The sequence below is a fragment of the Chenopodium album genome, chromosome 11 (genome assembly GCF_948465745.1).
Source record: "Chenopodium album chromosome 11, dcCheAlbu1.1, whole genome shotgun sequence".
Classification (NCBI taxonomy): domain Eukaryota; kingdom Viridiplantae; phylum Streptophyta; class Magnoliopsida; order Caryophyllales; family Amaranthaceae; genus Chenopodium; species Chenopodium album.
Window position 1 is genome coordinate 58,942,722 of NC_137844.1, and position 14,243 is coordinate 58,956,964.

Below are 14,243 nucleotides of genomic sequence, written 5' to 3' on the forward strand. Positions count from 1 at the left end.
CAGGATATCAGGTTTTATGTCAACTTTTTAGGCACAAGCAACACTAGGGTCCAACTATGATCTTCCGTATTAAAACCTTGGCAATACTGATACAGACAAGCTAGGTAATCAGGTGGGTTTATTTGGCTTACTTATGTCGACTGATAAAGACAATGAAAATAATAGAATCAAAATGCATATATCCTAGAGTTTCAAATTGGGCCACAATTCGGCTTAAGAGCGCCATCTTACAAAAGACCATCCCAAACTCAAGTCTTACAAAAATATCACCAGCAGCACCACTCCAGCATCCAAAGATGTTTTCAATGTACAACGGAGCAGGGTGAAGTTAACAGCCAAATGACCCTTGGATCAAATGCTTCAAATCAAGGATCGACTACTATTTCACTTGATATATATAGCATAGGCTCAAGTTATGCAGCGTAAGTGTAACAATGTTATTCTGATCTATCAATCCACTGAAGGATAGAAAGTGAATCGAAAGACTCCTATGTAACACCCTGTCTTTGACAAGCTCTCTTGAATCAACGGGCTTCAAATGCAAAGAAAGACAACACAATTTTCTTTGTGACAAGCAAAACCGCTGATAAAGCTATGGTTTCAACTCTTACTAATAACCCTAACACCAAAGTACTAAACTCCATCCCTTCCTTTCTCTTTTCTTCTTTTTTCCTTCCTTTCCGGACATAGTATCTAAACAAGGTCCTCGAGAAATTGAAGATGCATAACAACATTTGCTCGTACAATAATAAATTTTCACAGATATATTATTAAAAAAGAGCTCCACATTCCAATACAGTAGTAGATACAAATTAAGCATTGATGCCAGCTTCATTGAGGACTTGCACGTTTTGTTTGACAAATCGGCAACAAAATTACATGCATCACAGGGAACCAGCTCCTTCACATTCAAATGATGTGAATTCACAGTGGTCGTTTCAGTATTGATTTTCAAAATATTATAAGAGCCACAAGTGAATTCCAGTAGATGTAACATCATATATATATACCTATAAGATCCCAGAGGCCTTGCATTCTTCTAGCAAATTAACAAGGTTATGTTCAGGTGCACTTATTGATGGTAGCATCATGCGATTTTGACGAGCAGGCCGCGAATTTGAACCAGCAGATGCTTCTGAATCACCCGCTGACCCTTCTGCCCTGAGCGGCAAGTCAGATCTTCTCCGCACATGTGCAGCAGAAACTCGCTCCTTCCATATTCTTCCATCCTATTTATTCACCATAAGATTATCCATAAATGGGATATCATACAAACTTGAGCTACAAAATATTGGTATTACAGCAGCAGATACAATACTTGTCACAGGCTTGTTCTTTCACCTCAAGTCAACTTGATCATGGTCGTGGGGATTAGACACTTATAGACCTAGAAATTTACAAAACTTTCATAAAATTCTTTTTTTGACACCTATCAGTAACCCATGGTAGAGTTTAACACTTTGTACCGAGTCTTACAGAATCTATGAACCACAGTCCACAGGTCATTCAAAGCTACAGCCTAGTTTCTTTCGGGTGATAAAAATATACTCCGTAAATAATAACTTCTACTTACTAGCAAAGAAGATACTGAAATTTTCACGGTAATTACAAATTAGTGTGCCCTATTTTTCAGGTTATGTCTAGCAAAAAAATAAAAAAATAAATAAAAAATAAAAAAAATAAATAAAAAAATAAATAAAAAAAACACAATAGCTACTCCCAGAAATGAAAATGACCACCAAAACGACCAGAAGTGGTCTACCAACTTTAATAAAATCCTGTCTCAATGATTCTACTTTCACCAGGTGTGGACTATGGACCACTTGCTTAAATATAAAGCCAGCCAAAGCACATGTACCACATATAATTATATTGTGTTATCTTTAATTCAATAAATTCCATCCAATTCAAGTTACACATATGACACATTAAATGAGGAGTTTCTTTGTTCACAAAATTTTGAAGGTGTTCGTGGAATCAAAGGGAGAATACAGATTACAGAAGAAATATCACCAATTAGTGGCATACTCGTGAGGTCATTAAGCCACTAACGATGACAATTCATATTATATGTGAGAATCGGTTCTTCTAAGTTCTAATATTAAACACTACTTCACAGCCTATGGCACTAATATAATAGGGCATGGAAGTTACAAGCAAATAAGAAAAGTACATATTGCTTCTAGCTATACTAGGTTCATGAAGCCATCATTTTAAAAATTAGATACAACATCAGAAAGATTAAAAAATTGAGATACAACACCGATTTTATTAATAAACAAAGATAAGTACAGCAGGATGGTACAACAATTCCAGCTAATGAGCAACAGATTATGGGCTTCTTTCTGAAGATATAATAATCAATAATGGACATCCACCTCATTACCATTCTTGGTCAACTAAAAATATGTAAAATTAGCACTTGCTGCACGCTTAATGCAACAGAAAAGTTTGTTGGTTAATTAATGTGCAACAACAATAATAAGAAAATACACACTGAGAATATATCTGATTAAAGAAATAGAATGATTTTTATGCAGTCTTGATGAAGAGCAAGATGCTTTCATCCTTAACCACAACTGTTCAGCAGTTAATGCTATTCCCATAGTGGGCTTTTGAATCTTGACAATGATTAAAATATAAAACCATCCCTCTACATAAAAAAAACTATGCTCAAGAATTTGATCCCTCACAACTAATTATGACTGAGCAGCTGTTATCTGTGATTTCATCACCGATAGCTCATTATAAGAAATTTATTGAATTATTATATGGAGAAATGGTGTGATGCTCACACAGCTTGTTAAAGTTAAGGAGAATAAGTAGGGAACCTGAGAGTAGAGTTGGCAGATCTATTATTTCTAGCAAGTGAATACATAATAGCTCAACTTCAGATTGAAGACAATGCCCAATTAACAGTAGCAGTTTAGTTCAACCAAAAGTTACTAAGAAAATGCAGGCATAGCTTGATACTGTTAGAAGAAGAGTCACACTGCCACCATAAAGAAGGCATACGTTTCAAACCACGGGTATAAAGTATATTAACACCTGGTAAGCTAGTACCAAAGGTGATAGGACTTAAAATGGTCAATATTCACTGAGAAAATCTACTACTGCCTTTGATTTCTAAGGTACTAACATGGACATTTCAACATTCAGTTTGCTATAGAAACACTCAATATGTTGCCATTGGTTTTTCGATATATTGCTTGCACCTACATACTACATAGGCTTTCATCCGACGGAAGAGGTCATTTTTCAAGTGATCATCCACATTCCCCTGTTTAGTAGTAGTAATCTAACTACTCAAGATGCAAACTATCGCTAATAATACACCTATTTTTTTTATATTAATGACCTAGGTGCATTTTATTGTAGCGATAACCAAACTATGTATCTGAAAGAAGTTAATTTCAACATGCTTGCTTGGAAGTTGAGACTAAAAGGGCACCCCTGCCATATATTTCAAAGGCAGAGACCAGAGAGAACATCCTCTTTTCCCTCCCTGGTACGAATATGAGACGATTCTATCTTAATGTAATTGTCCATCACCCATTACTTTCTATCACCTGGAGTCCGAAGCAGCTAATAGTATCGTACCAATTGTAATTTCTTAACAAATAAGTTGGACACGTGAGTGACAATCAAAAGGACTATCCTACAAATCCAATAATTTAGTACAGAAGCCAATTAAGACAAGGGATATTGTAAGACTACAAGCAAAGAAGTATGAAACTATGGGGATCATCAAATATGAGTAAAAACTTACATTTAGAATAGAAGGTTCTGGCAATGGGCACTGGACGGGTTTATCATTGTCAAGAGGCTCAACTGGATGTTCAACAGGTTTAAATTCTACACCTACATCTATACCATGAGCAACTGGCTGTGCTACCTCGGCCACCGTGTCCTCTGGAATTGGGGCTGAGACCTCCCTTGCATCCTGTGTCCATTCACATAAGAAAAACGCGAAAATAAAATCAAAATCAGCAACCAACAGGCATCGAATTTACGACAATTAATAACAAGCAGCATGATGAACTTGAAGAGCAGTACCAATAACAATGAAGCACACCAATCCTTGGCAAAAACACACCAAAAGCAGGTTCTAGCCATGATTAAAGACAACCCAATAAAAAATTTCAACACAATTTCGGATACTATATGACTCAATGATCTAAAAAGACAATAAGATACATGACTAAACCTGGTAATATTTCTCCAGAAACTCAAGAGCACAAAAACCAAGAAAACAGACCAATTATGTCAACAATGAACCTTATAAAAACCCAGATAAAAAGTATGAATTATTGCCCAAAATCAAAAATTCTCAACTACCCAATTCACACCTAGATCTAAGGAAGCCAATAAGAAAGTCAGATCGAAAAGGAAACATACAAAATCTGACCAAATCAACCATAATAAGAAAATCCCACAAAATCGACTTAAAATAGTCAAACAAAACAGTAAAAACAAAGAACAAAATCATCTAAACACAACAGTAAAATAGACAGTTCACCTATTCAAATCATATTAGGTTACTTACCACACAAAGTATTCATACAAAATTACAAAAAAACATTCTTAATTTTAGAAAATCATACAACCCCAGAAAACTAATTATACTCACAATTGCGCTTTGAGTTCTTCGGTGCCCAGATTTGCTGCTAGAAAACTTAGAGAAAATACCCACCATTCTTAAAGTTTGTTGCTTTGAATTGAAGTTAATAACTCACATTAATAAGTAGAAAGAAATCCCTGAAAAATAAATTAATGGTTGAGAAGAGAGAAAATGAAGGAAGAAGATGAAGTGAAAGGTAGGGGAGAGGTTGCTTAAAGAAGAAAACTTTGGAGTGTTGTTGCTGTTGATTCTTCATTGTAGTAAGTTTGTATAGTATTTGTAGTTATTATTCTTGTTTTTTGAGTAAATTAATTTCAAAATTGTGGGAATTGCTTGCGAGTTGAAAAGCTGCGAATAAAAATCAAAGGGCGGCGATAAGATTTTGGGTTACTTTTGGTTAATTAAGTGAAAGTTGATGCTTTGATGAGATTAAAAATTAATTAAAACTACCAACTATGCTAAACACCCCTATAAATAGTTCAAAGAATCAAAGTAAATGTTACTCATATGACTTATGAGTACTTTAATGAAATGCATGTACGGTCACAATGTCACATCTAATCTAATCTAAATTTATTAACTTTCATATTTGTAATAATTAAGGTAATTTTAAAATATTTCTAGCATTATAGGAAGTAATATATATATTTATATTTTACAATGGAAGAAAAAAGTAAATATTAGGAAACCCTCCTCGTGAAACGAATTCCTAAGGCGTCGAAGAAATGATGGGAAATAAAGAACTGCTTGATTTACCTCCCGAAAGATATGACGAATGCTCCAGTCATCGAACTTGCCAAGAAGAGAACAAATGTCTTTAATAATATGACCAATTTGCCATGGTGTTGACCATATGCCTTTAATGGAGTTGATCACTAAAAGATTATCACCTTCAATTATAATATCTTTGATCACACACTCAAGAGTTAGAAGAATGCCTTTATGAGGAGCCATGACCTCTAATATGAAAACCTTGATGATGTCGAGGTTGAAAACGCAAGTTCCTAAAACTGTCCCGTTGAGGTCTCTGATGAGGATCCCTGCTGCTGCTGACTTGTTGAGGACTGAACCGTCGAAATTGAGTTTGTAAGAATTTGTTGGTGGCGCCTCCCAGGCAACCATGATAGTGTTTGTTGGAGAATGAGAAGGAAGAGTAGATGAGGATCTCCGATGAAGAAAAGGTATCGGTGAGAGTTCTGTAGTACCACTCATTGAACTCACTACGTATATGTGGTCTTTGATTTATGCGAAACATAAATACTACATAACAAAATGTAATAGTATATAACTATGATAAATAAGTGTGAATCAAATGAAAACATATATACATGGTTCGGTAGATATGAAACTACTTCTCTAGAACAAAAGGTAGAATTTTTTTATTGGCTTTTGCAGGGAGTAAAAAAATAAAGAGAGATAATTCATACAATGAATCAGATACTATAGTTTACCTCTGACACATGACAAAAGTGATCGATTACCTCTTGGTTTGCTTGAGCTTGGTGGCTAGTAAGGTTGTCCCAATTATTATAGAGGCCTCTTATTTTTGAAATGGATGAGAAAATAGAGATTTATCGAGCTTAAACGGGTTTCTTAAAATTAAAATCGTGTTTTTTTTGTTTGTCCAAACCACCCAATATTCGGACGGATCGGACCGGACTTACGATTCGGACATAATTGCTCACCTCCGATTTAAATTTTATATTTTCTATGAGTACCACAACTCCACAACTCCCCAAAAAAGAATTCAAATAATCCAATCCGTTGTTATTGGCTTCTTACAATGTGAGTGTCCAAGTACACTCTACCCATTTTCTCTCTCCATTCAAACTTCGATGTATGTTCATCAATGGCGTCGGAATTCACCTTGGACGACGACAATTTCGACGACGCTTTCTTCGAAGAAGTCGACAAATTAGAAGTTCTCGCAACTTCTTCTTCAACCCAACAACAACAACAACAAAATCAATCTAAACCTTCTTCTTCTTCAACTTCATCCTTTCACTCAATCTTCCCACAAATTCCAGAACCTTCCATTGCTAACACTGTAACTCATTCTCCTCCTCGAGAACTTTCCCAGCGAAACCCTAATGTTTCTCATTCTAGTAGTACCACTCGATCGGTTTGTTCCCCCCTTTCTGAAGAACATCCGGAAATTCAACGATTGAAGGTTTCTTTTTAGGGTTCTTGATTTTTCCCCTTTTTACTGATTCGGTAATTTTAACTTATTTTGGTTTAATTTTTTATTTTCAGACCGAGTTGAGTTGTGTTTCCAAGGAGCTTTTGGATTTGGTATGCCTCTCATCTCATATTTCACTGATTTTTGAAGAATTCTTTTATTATAGTTTTCTTTGGTATGTGTAAATGATTATATGTTGTCAATTTGTATGTTGTTTTTTGAGGGTTGTTATTGTTGGGTTTTAATCAAGATTCTTACTTTGGTAGTGTGAGTTATGTATAGTTCAATAAAATAGATTGGAATTGATTGAGAAAGGAGAAGGGTAATGATAACGGTTACTTTGATGATTATTCAGTATGTACAATGCAATGGAATCAAATGATTGAGGGAGGAAAGAAGTTGAGGTGTTGGTGGGTAGAGGATGGTAAGATGTGGGTTGAATCAATTTCCGAATTCGTTCTCATATCCCTCTAACCGAACAACTAATCAAGAAAATACTTATGTGATTTCGTTTGCAGCTCTTATGGACCTCGTATCATACATGCTCTTAATGATTGTATAGACAAGTTTGTGATGATCATTGTGTTTGGAAAATTTTAATTAAGCTTTAATATGAAAATTATACAGAGACAAGAATGCTCTGAGCTTAAGAAGCAGAATGCCAGGGAGCAGCAGCTTAATCTTGTACATGTTAATAAGAAGTCCAGGACCAGGTTAGTGGGATTTGTTCGTATGTTGAAAGAACTTATCTCTGATATCAGTGGATACTAACTAAATGTTTGCTATAAAATACTTGAATTTTTGCCATTAATAATCCTGGAAATTATATGACTACTGCTTTCTTCTAATATATTATGTAATCTACACTTCTACAGAATTGTGTTTCTTGACTTTTTCCATAGTATTAAATTTGTGCATTATTTAACTTAGCTTGTTTTTTTAATGGCAGTAAGTCTCAAGACCACAATACGAATGGGATTTCACTTGGATTTGAAAATGCTAATGCTAATCATGCTGCTCCCAAGACAGGTGTAGGTGAGAATGAGATATCACTTATAGACCACATATAACTAATAATGTCCTGGTATCATCTATTGGTTACCAAATATATTAAAAAACTACGTTCTTTTGTCTGGTTTGGTTGTTTTTTTTTTCTTTTTACCAGAGAAAAAAAGTACCGGTATGCAAACAGATAAAGGTGATGAATCTTTAAATCCAAGCACTAGTGGCACTACATCCACGGATGGTGATTTTTCTAGTTTGCTATCAATCTGGTCCCCATTAAGTAGCCATAGATCAAGCAGAAATTTTGTGGCGAAGCTAATTGAGGCGTGTGCTAGTGACTTTTGTGATCTTTTTGCCTGTTTGGGTTCGAATATGACCTCCAAATTGGATAGCAAGTGCTCGACTCATACACCAGTGCCTGGAAAATTTCTGGATCTGGATTCTGCTGAAGCTTCTAGGGTGTCGCAATTATATGCTGAGCTGACAAAGGTATTGGGCAGACTAATTATTTTCTTATATAATAAAATCGTTGACAATTTATTGCAACCATATGCATGTTTTGTACTTGTTGCTAATGGCTTTGACAAATGTGTATAGAAGACTGGGTTACATGGAAGATGAACTGCATCTTTAAATGGTTTGAGTTGGTTATCTCAATTTTTAAGAAGCAATGTGAAAGATGAATATAGAGGCTGACTGGCTGAATAAAGAACATTTTGCTTGATATGATATTAGCTGATGTTTGGTTTAGAAATTGCTCTTTCTGACCAAATAGGGAAATATTTTATTAGAAACATAATTTGAGACAAGAATTAAACTGCTTTCATTTTGCTATCATTATTCTGGCTGGAATAACAATTATAACATGTACAGCTAATGTCAATAACTACCTTCACTCACAATTGTTTTGTTACTACTTACTCTATTAGATAAGCTAAGTATAATAGTAATTTCTGCAGGGCGAGGGGCAGGGGGGGGGGGGGAGTAAGGGGTGTTGGTTGGGTCTTTTGGAATGTGTTATAATGAAGTAGAATGCTAGAAACCATTTCTATGTGTATTCCGTCATTGAAGGTCAAACTGTTAAGAGACAACATTGCCATGGAACCTCATACCATTAGTATCTAACTCCATTCTACCCCCCTATAATCTCATCCCCTAAGATTCTAAATCTTCCAACTTAGATACCCAAAGTACAAGTTTAATCTAGTTTAAATTAGATAAATTTAACATGGTTTGGGGTTCCCATTTCCCAATCCATACCATCCATTCCATTCTATAATGTTGAGAGTGGTGGATACCGTCATTGAAGAAGCTATGGCTATCTAGCCAAGTTGGTGAGTAGAAGCACTAGGTAATTCTCTGGTATGTGTCAGGTGGTAAAAAGGACAGAAAAAGGAGGGTCTGGGGACTGGGGGAGAAGAAGGTGAATATGTAATTTTTACATGATCATAATTTGTGTGTTTGTTCATTTGCTAATAGCTTGGATAGAGGAAAATTCTTTGGATCATATATTTGAGGGTGAAATCTCTGTCATTTTCATTTTACTCATTTGTCACCTTTAAGATTCAAGATTCTTCCAAAATGAAGCAAAGAAGAACTTTTGTATGCTGGAGACCTGGAGTTGTGAAGTTCCTACTTCCATGTTCCATGAATGACTAAAGGGATAGTTCTTCCACATGGTTTCACTGTGTTGAAGAAATATCAAATTATCAATACCTGTATAATGTATTGATCAGCATGTATAAGCCATTAAGGATCTGAAATTTATTCTGTTTCAAGTATCCAGGCTTATTGTATCTTACCTTGAATGTGTTGGCGTATGATTGGTTCCTTTGTATTTAATGATTCTTATTTATGTTGCAGATTGCTGATGATAGGGCTCATATAAATGCTTTTTTGGCGGTACTGCTTGATCTATGTAGTCTTGAAAATGTATGTAAATCCTTATTCATTCTTTTGGACCTGGGGTTGGAGGAGGGTGTTGTGTTTCTGGATTTTCAGTGTTTGTGTTCTTGAAAGCTGCTCTTGTATTCTTACCTTCTCTTTTGAGTGTGATTAAAGGGCTAGCTATTATCATCTATATAACATGGCTTCTGTAGTGATTTTGTGGTTGAATAACACATCTTGTGGTTTTACTGCTGTTGTATTCTTACCCTTCTCTTAACTCTTTTGAGTGATTAGTAAAGGGGTAGCTATTGTCATCTATATAACATGTCTTCTGTAGTGATTTTGTGGTTAAATAACACATCTTGTGGTTTTACTTCGTGTTATTGCAGGCTCTAGTTGTTTGTAGGTCTCTGCGTATTCTGCGTATTGCTTTGGATCACATTTTGAGCATTGATAGAACATGTCTTAAAAGGTATTTACTCATCAGTCAGCTTATATAGTGTAGCCTTTATTTCTTTTCTATTGGGATTTTGTGTGACGAGCATCATTCACTTCTAAACAATGAAACATGAAGTGTGTAGATTTGCATAATGTAGACTTGAGTTTTTTTTTTTTTTTTTTAAAAGAAGGTTTAGCAAATGAGATTTGCATGCCCTTACAGGGTTAATTTGTTTTCTTAAGAGCACATATAACATGTTGTTTTAACTCTACCATTGCTTGCAGCTATCTTTCCCTTCCTTACTCTCCTCTGTTTCCTTCTCTGTCTCTGTTATAGACTAGAAATCTGTGTTGTATACTTTACAATTAAGAGGAAATTTAAAGGGGAAAGCTTGGAAATTTGATTAAACAGACTAATAATTTCTTACAAAAGTTAGTAGGTTTAGTCTACAAAGCTCATATTAGTGACTTGAGGTCACAATACTCCAAATAGCGACTTAAGGTCACAACTCTCCTAAGGAATCACTCCAAATTTCTGCCTATCCTCTCTCTCCTCCCTCTCTCTACTTATACTAAAGCTAAATCCTCTAACCTAATAATACTAGACTACAAATATTGCCCTTCCTTAGGTTAATCTATCACAGTCTCTTTCTCTCTTAAGTTTATGCCGCCTTCTGCTTCTCTTCTCGTTTTTCTTGACGGTGTTTTCGTTCTAAATCTGTAGAATTTTGTAGTACACTTTCTTATGAACTTTGATTTGATTTTTCCAGTGTACTCTGCTCAGGGATAATGTCAAGGTGAAGAAATCTTACTCTGGATCAGATGCTGTGCATATTCATGATTCTGAAGTGGATAAAAGTGGTGGATTACATGATATTAGTGGAGATGATACATCCCCTTCGAGATTTATAACAGCTTACAAAAATACATGCATTGCCGAAAGTGAGACTTTGTCCTTTCTTTGTCAAGTAGACTGGCTTCACCTGTTTATGTCTATGCGTAAAGTTGCCCTTAAGTTGAAGGAAGAACATGCAAAGGTAGAAGCAGTTTCCATCATGAACATAATTCTAATGAGAACTGATCCTTGTTCTGCTAGAGCGAAGTAAGTAATTATGCAAATTCTTATCAAGCTTATCAATCTATGTTATAATAATCAAAGCACTAAAATTCTGCGGTCAAAATTTTCTGTCTTACTGTTTTATGAATCAATGTATGCTGAAATTAAGGTCCCTTCACAAAATTTAGTAATTTTTATCCTTATATTTGAGCATAAATTATTCAATTGGAATACTGGTTTGTAAAACTCTTCAAAGTCTTAGCTGAAGCATATATTATTTTTAATAAAACAAGAAGTAGCTAATTAGTATAAGAATGGAAGGAGATTTGTATATAGTAATATTTTTTGCTTTTAAAAAACCTTTTTGCCTCTGGATTTTCTCCTAATTTATGGAATTCTTCTGTAATTGATGAATCAGGTTTGGGAATTCACCTGTTTTTGAAACTGTTGCTTTACTGTTGAGAAAGGAAGCTGGGTTTTTCTGCCGTAAAGAAGCTGTGCATCTTCTATATCTGCTTTTGAACTGTGAGTTCATAATTCGTAGCTAGTGTAGACCTTCACATTGTCCGTGGTTTGCCTTTCTGTTATATGAGGTTCTTTGAGCCTTTGAGGTTTTGGGATTGTTGTTAATAACAATCTTGATTAATAATACAAGTCGACTTGGTTGTGACGAATTAGATATTATTTTGCGTGTGCTTTGCCAATTTTGTCGTCTCTCTTTATTCCTTATAGAAGGATGCTGATTTAGTTGTGTGTTCAATTGATTTTTAGTTGCATTTATTCTTTTGGTATTTAATGTGATGTTTGAAATGGATACTATCATGACAAGCATGTGCTTTTCCTTAAATTATGTCTGATGGAGAAGTTTAATGTATTTCATTGTATTGTCCATTACTAAATATGATTAGACTGGGTTTTATTTGGTGGAAATATGTTGAAAGTGCATCTATTGAATGTTCCATAAATTTTTATTTTTAAAAACCTTTTGGCCTTCCTTTTAATGTTTTACAATTTTTTCTTTGTCTTTGGAAAGGTCCAACTATATTATCTACCTTTTGTTCGAGGTGTAATGAAGATGACAGTCATACACAATCGCCAAACAATGGTGCAATAAGCTTGACGTGCCATGAATCTCGTGTTGTCCTCGAAGAATTGGCCGAGTGTGTAGTTTGCTCTGAGTATGGTGCGAAGGTGGGAATTCTATCTTGTGTGTGTGTGTGTGTGTGTGTGTGTGTGTGTGTTTATTCTATATTTAGTTTGCTCTGAATTGCTGATTAGATTTTCTGGGTTGCCTCTGATGAATATGTCAAGCCTGGAAAGAGAGGATTTAAAATGTTTTACTTGTTTTACGCTGCAAACATCCTTGAAAAATGTACTGTGTCTTGCAGGATTCTTTTCATTCTAACTTGAAATTCATTATTAGTTGGAATCAAGTTTGTTTTGTGTGGTGCCTATTTTTGGGTTTGGTTGAGGCAATTTTTTTTTTTTTCAAAACTATCATCAAATGGAAAATAAACTTCATCCTCGATACCAGAGATGGGTGGTCCAGGGTCATAATCCTAATAACAATTTCTATAATTTTGGTTTTTAATGTTTGTGCTGGAACCAACTCTGGAAGGTCCAGGTAAGAAAAAAGAAAAAAAAAACTCCGGAAGGTCCAGGTTGAGTTCAGCGTTTTTAAGCTCTGCTGACATAACTGTTCTTATATTTGGACAAACTACTTTTATGAAATCTGGTATTTGGACATTTGAACAAACTACTTGGCCTCATCTGCATATGCTTTTTGGCTCAAAAAACTGAACAATGACCTCAATGAATTGTCATTCTCTGTCATTTGACATGTCTGATATCAGGTCTCCATTTCTGCCACTATTTCAGGAGCTGAACCTACGTAGAAACGCAATAATTGTGCTATCCTTCTTGGCTTCTTCTGGTAAATGTGGATTTAAATGTTTTCTGTTCCACAAGCTTTCCAACAAAGCTAACTTTCTGGTGCTAATCCTGAAAGTACTGATGGGAGAAATCGACGCAGAAGCATTGGAATCTTGCCCTGCATCAGAAGTTTCCAAAGAGAGGTAACAGTAACTAAATAAAAAGAAGATTAAATGTTTTTGATATCTACATATTCATCCTGCTTGCTATTGCTCAAAATTATCGACTTTAGTAAGCAAAGTGCTTCTATCTTGATTCTTTTTGCATTTTTTATGTGTGATCTACTGCATTCTTGTACTCTTTCCCACATTGTAAGTTCATTATTATGTAATCATTGCTATCTCTTTCTAATGTTGACTGTGGAAAACGTTAATTTCATACGCTTGACATCACAAAACCACATTTGATTTGGAGTCAGTTTTGAGGATTTGACGTAAAGTACCAACATTATGAATAAGCCCAGAAGCAAGATCCTTTTTTGGTTCTCAATAAGCCCATCTTAATTTTGGGAACAATATTATTTTTTTTGAAGAATATTTTGGGAACAATATTTTTTTCCTTTTCTCATAATCTTTAGGGTAATGCAATGCAGAACTTTACTCATGCGCGAGGCTTTGATATTACTGAACCGACTTGCATCTCATCCTGCATATTCAGCCACAGTCTTGCAAGAATTGACAAGCTGTAGAGACATGGTCAGCTTGGCAATTGATACTGCTACTATGCTGTCCAAGAAAAGCCGGAGACTACTGAAGACTGATCGTATTACTAAACAGATGAGGGAAGTTGAAGTAGTGGACTTGGCTTGCTTATTTAGGAAAAGAATTTTCACCTTCCTCGGAGAGAGCATTTCCTCGTGAATATAGTTTTCACTCGATCTCACATTTTTTGCTAATTGTATGTACACTGATTTCTGACAAGGACCCAATACGTGAAAGGCTACTGTGATGGAAAAATTTACATGGCAGCAAGCATTGTAACCTTAAATTTTGTAATGAATCATGAATGGTCCGCAATTTTGGACCAATATTTTTTTGCGAAACAGATTTTTCTTTGGTGTTAATCATCAAGTGTTTGCAGCATTCTCTAATATACTTAAATCATCTGTATAGCTTTTGTACTTC

At 35.1% G+C, this 14,243-nt stretch overlaps 2 protein-coding genes across 4 annotated transcripts; one reads left to right on the top strand and one right to left on the bottom strand.

Moving 5' to 3' along the window:
• Positions 1–741: 741 nt before the first annotated feature.
• On the bottom strand, positions 742–4,921 carry LOC145567965 (uncharacterized). 2 transcript variants are annotated; one of them, XM_081627396.1, is made up of 3 exons: positions 4,631–4,921; positions 3,770–3,943; positions 742–1,229 (listed from the first exon to the last, which is right to left on the bottom strand). In XM_081627396.1, exons 1-3 carry the CDS (start codon positions 4,694–4,696, stop codon positions 1,011–1,013), a joined length of 459 nt encoding a protein of 152 aa, XP_081483522.1. In that variant the 5' UTR covers positions 4,697–4,921; the 3' UTR covers positions 742–1,010. The 2 variants fall into 2 exon arrangements, with proteins under 2 accessions (XP_081483522.1, XP_081483523.1); XM_081627397.1 differs by lacking the exon at positions 4,631–4,921 and adding an exon at positions 4,057–4,197.
• Positions 4,922–6,328: 1,407 nt separating this feature from the next.
• On the top strand, positions 6,329–14,182 carry LOC145569456 (protein SENSITIVE TO UV 2-like). 2 transcript variants are annotated; one of them, XM_081628800.1, is made up of 12 exons: positions 6,329–6,791; positions 6,875–6,913; positions 7,428–7,513; positions 7,750–7,835; positions 7,966–8,294; positions 9,669–9,737; positions 10,082–10,164; positions 10,915–11,232; positions 11,606–11,712; positions 12,263–12,378; positions 13,066–13,262; positions 13,712–14,182. In XM_081628800.1, exons 1-12 carry the CDS (start codon positions 6,471–6,473, stop codon positions 13,977–13,979), a joined length of 2,019 nt encoding a protein of 672 aa, XP_081484926.1. In that variant the 5' UTR covers positions 6,329–6,470; the 3' UTR covers positions 13,980–14,182. The 2 variants fall into 2 exon arrangements, with proteins under 2 accessions (XP_081484926.1, XP_081484925.1); XM_081628799.1 differs by having other exon boundaries at positions 6,330–6,791; positions 12,221–12,378.
• The last annotated feature ends 61 nt before the right edge of the window (positions 14,183–14,243 follow it).

Excerpts from the sequence above, each read along its gene's own strand:
- LOC145567965 (XM_081627396.1), bottom strand. The coding sequence starts at position 4,696 with ATGGTGGGTATTTTCTCTAAGTTTTCTAGCAGCAAATCTGGGCACCGA. Across the intron at positions 3,944-4,630 it reads GAAGAACTCAAAGCGCAATT|GATGCAAGGGAGGTCTCAGC; the intron begins GTGAGTATAATT and ends GAATGGACACAG. Across the intron at positions 1,230-3,769 it reads CAGAACCTTCTATTCTAAAT|GATGGAAGAATATGGAAGGA; the intron begins GTAAGTTTTTAC and ends GTGAATAAATAG.
- LOC145569456 (XM_081628799.1), top strand. The coding sequence starts at position 6,471 with ATGGCGTCGGAATTCACCTTGGACGACGACAATTTCGACGACGCTTTC. Across the intron at positions 6,792-6,874 it reads CGGAAATTCAACGATTGAAG|ACCGAGTTGAGTTGTGTTTC; the intron begins GTTTCTTTTTAG and ends TTTTATTTTCAG. Across the intron at positions 6,914-7,427 it reads CCAAGGAGCTTTTGGATTTG|AGACAAGAATGCTCTGAGCT; the intron begins GTATGCCTCTCA and ends AAAATTATACAG.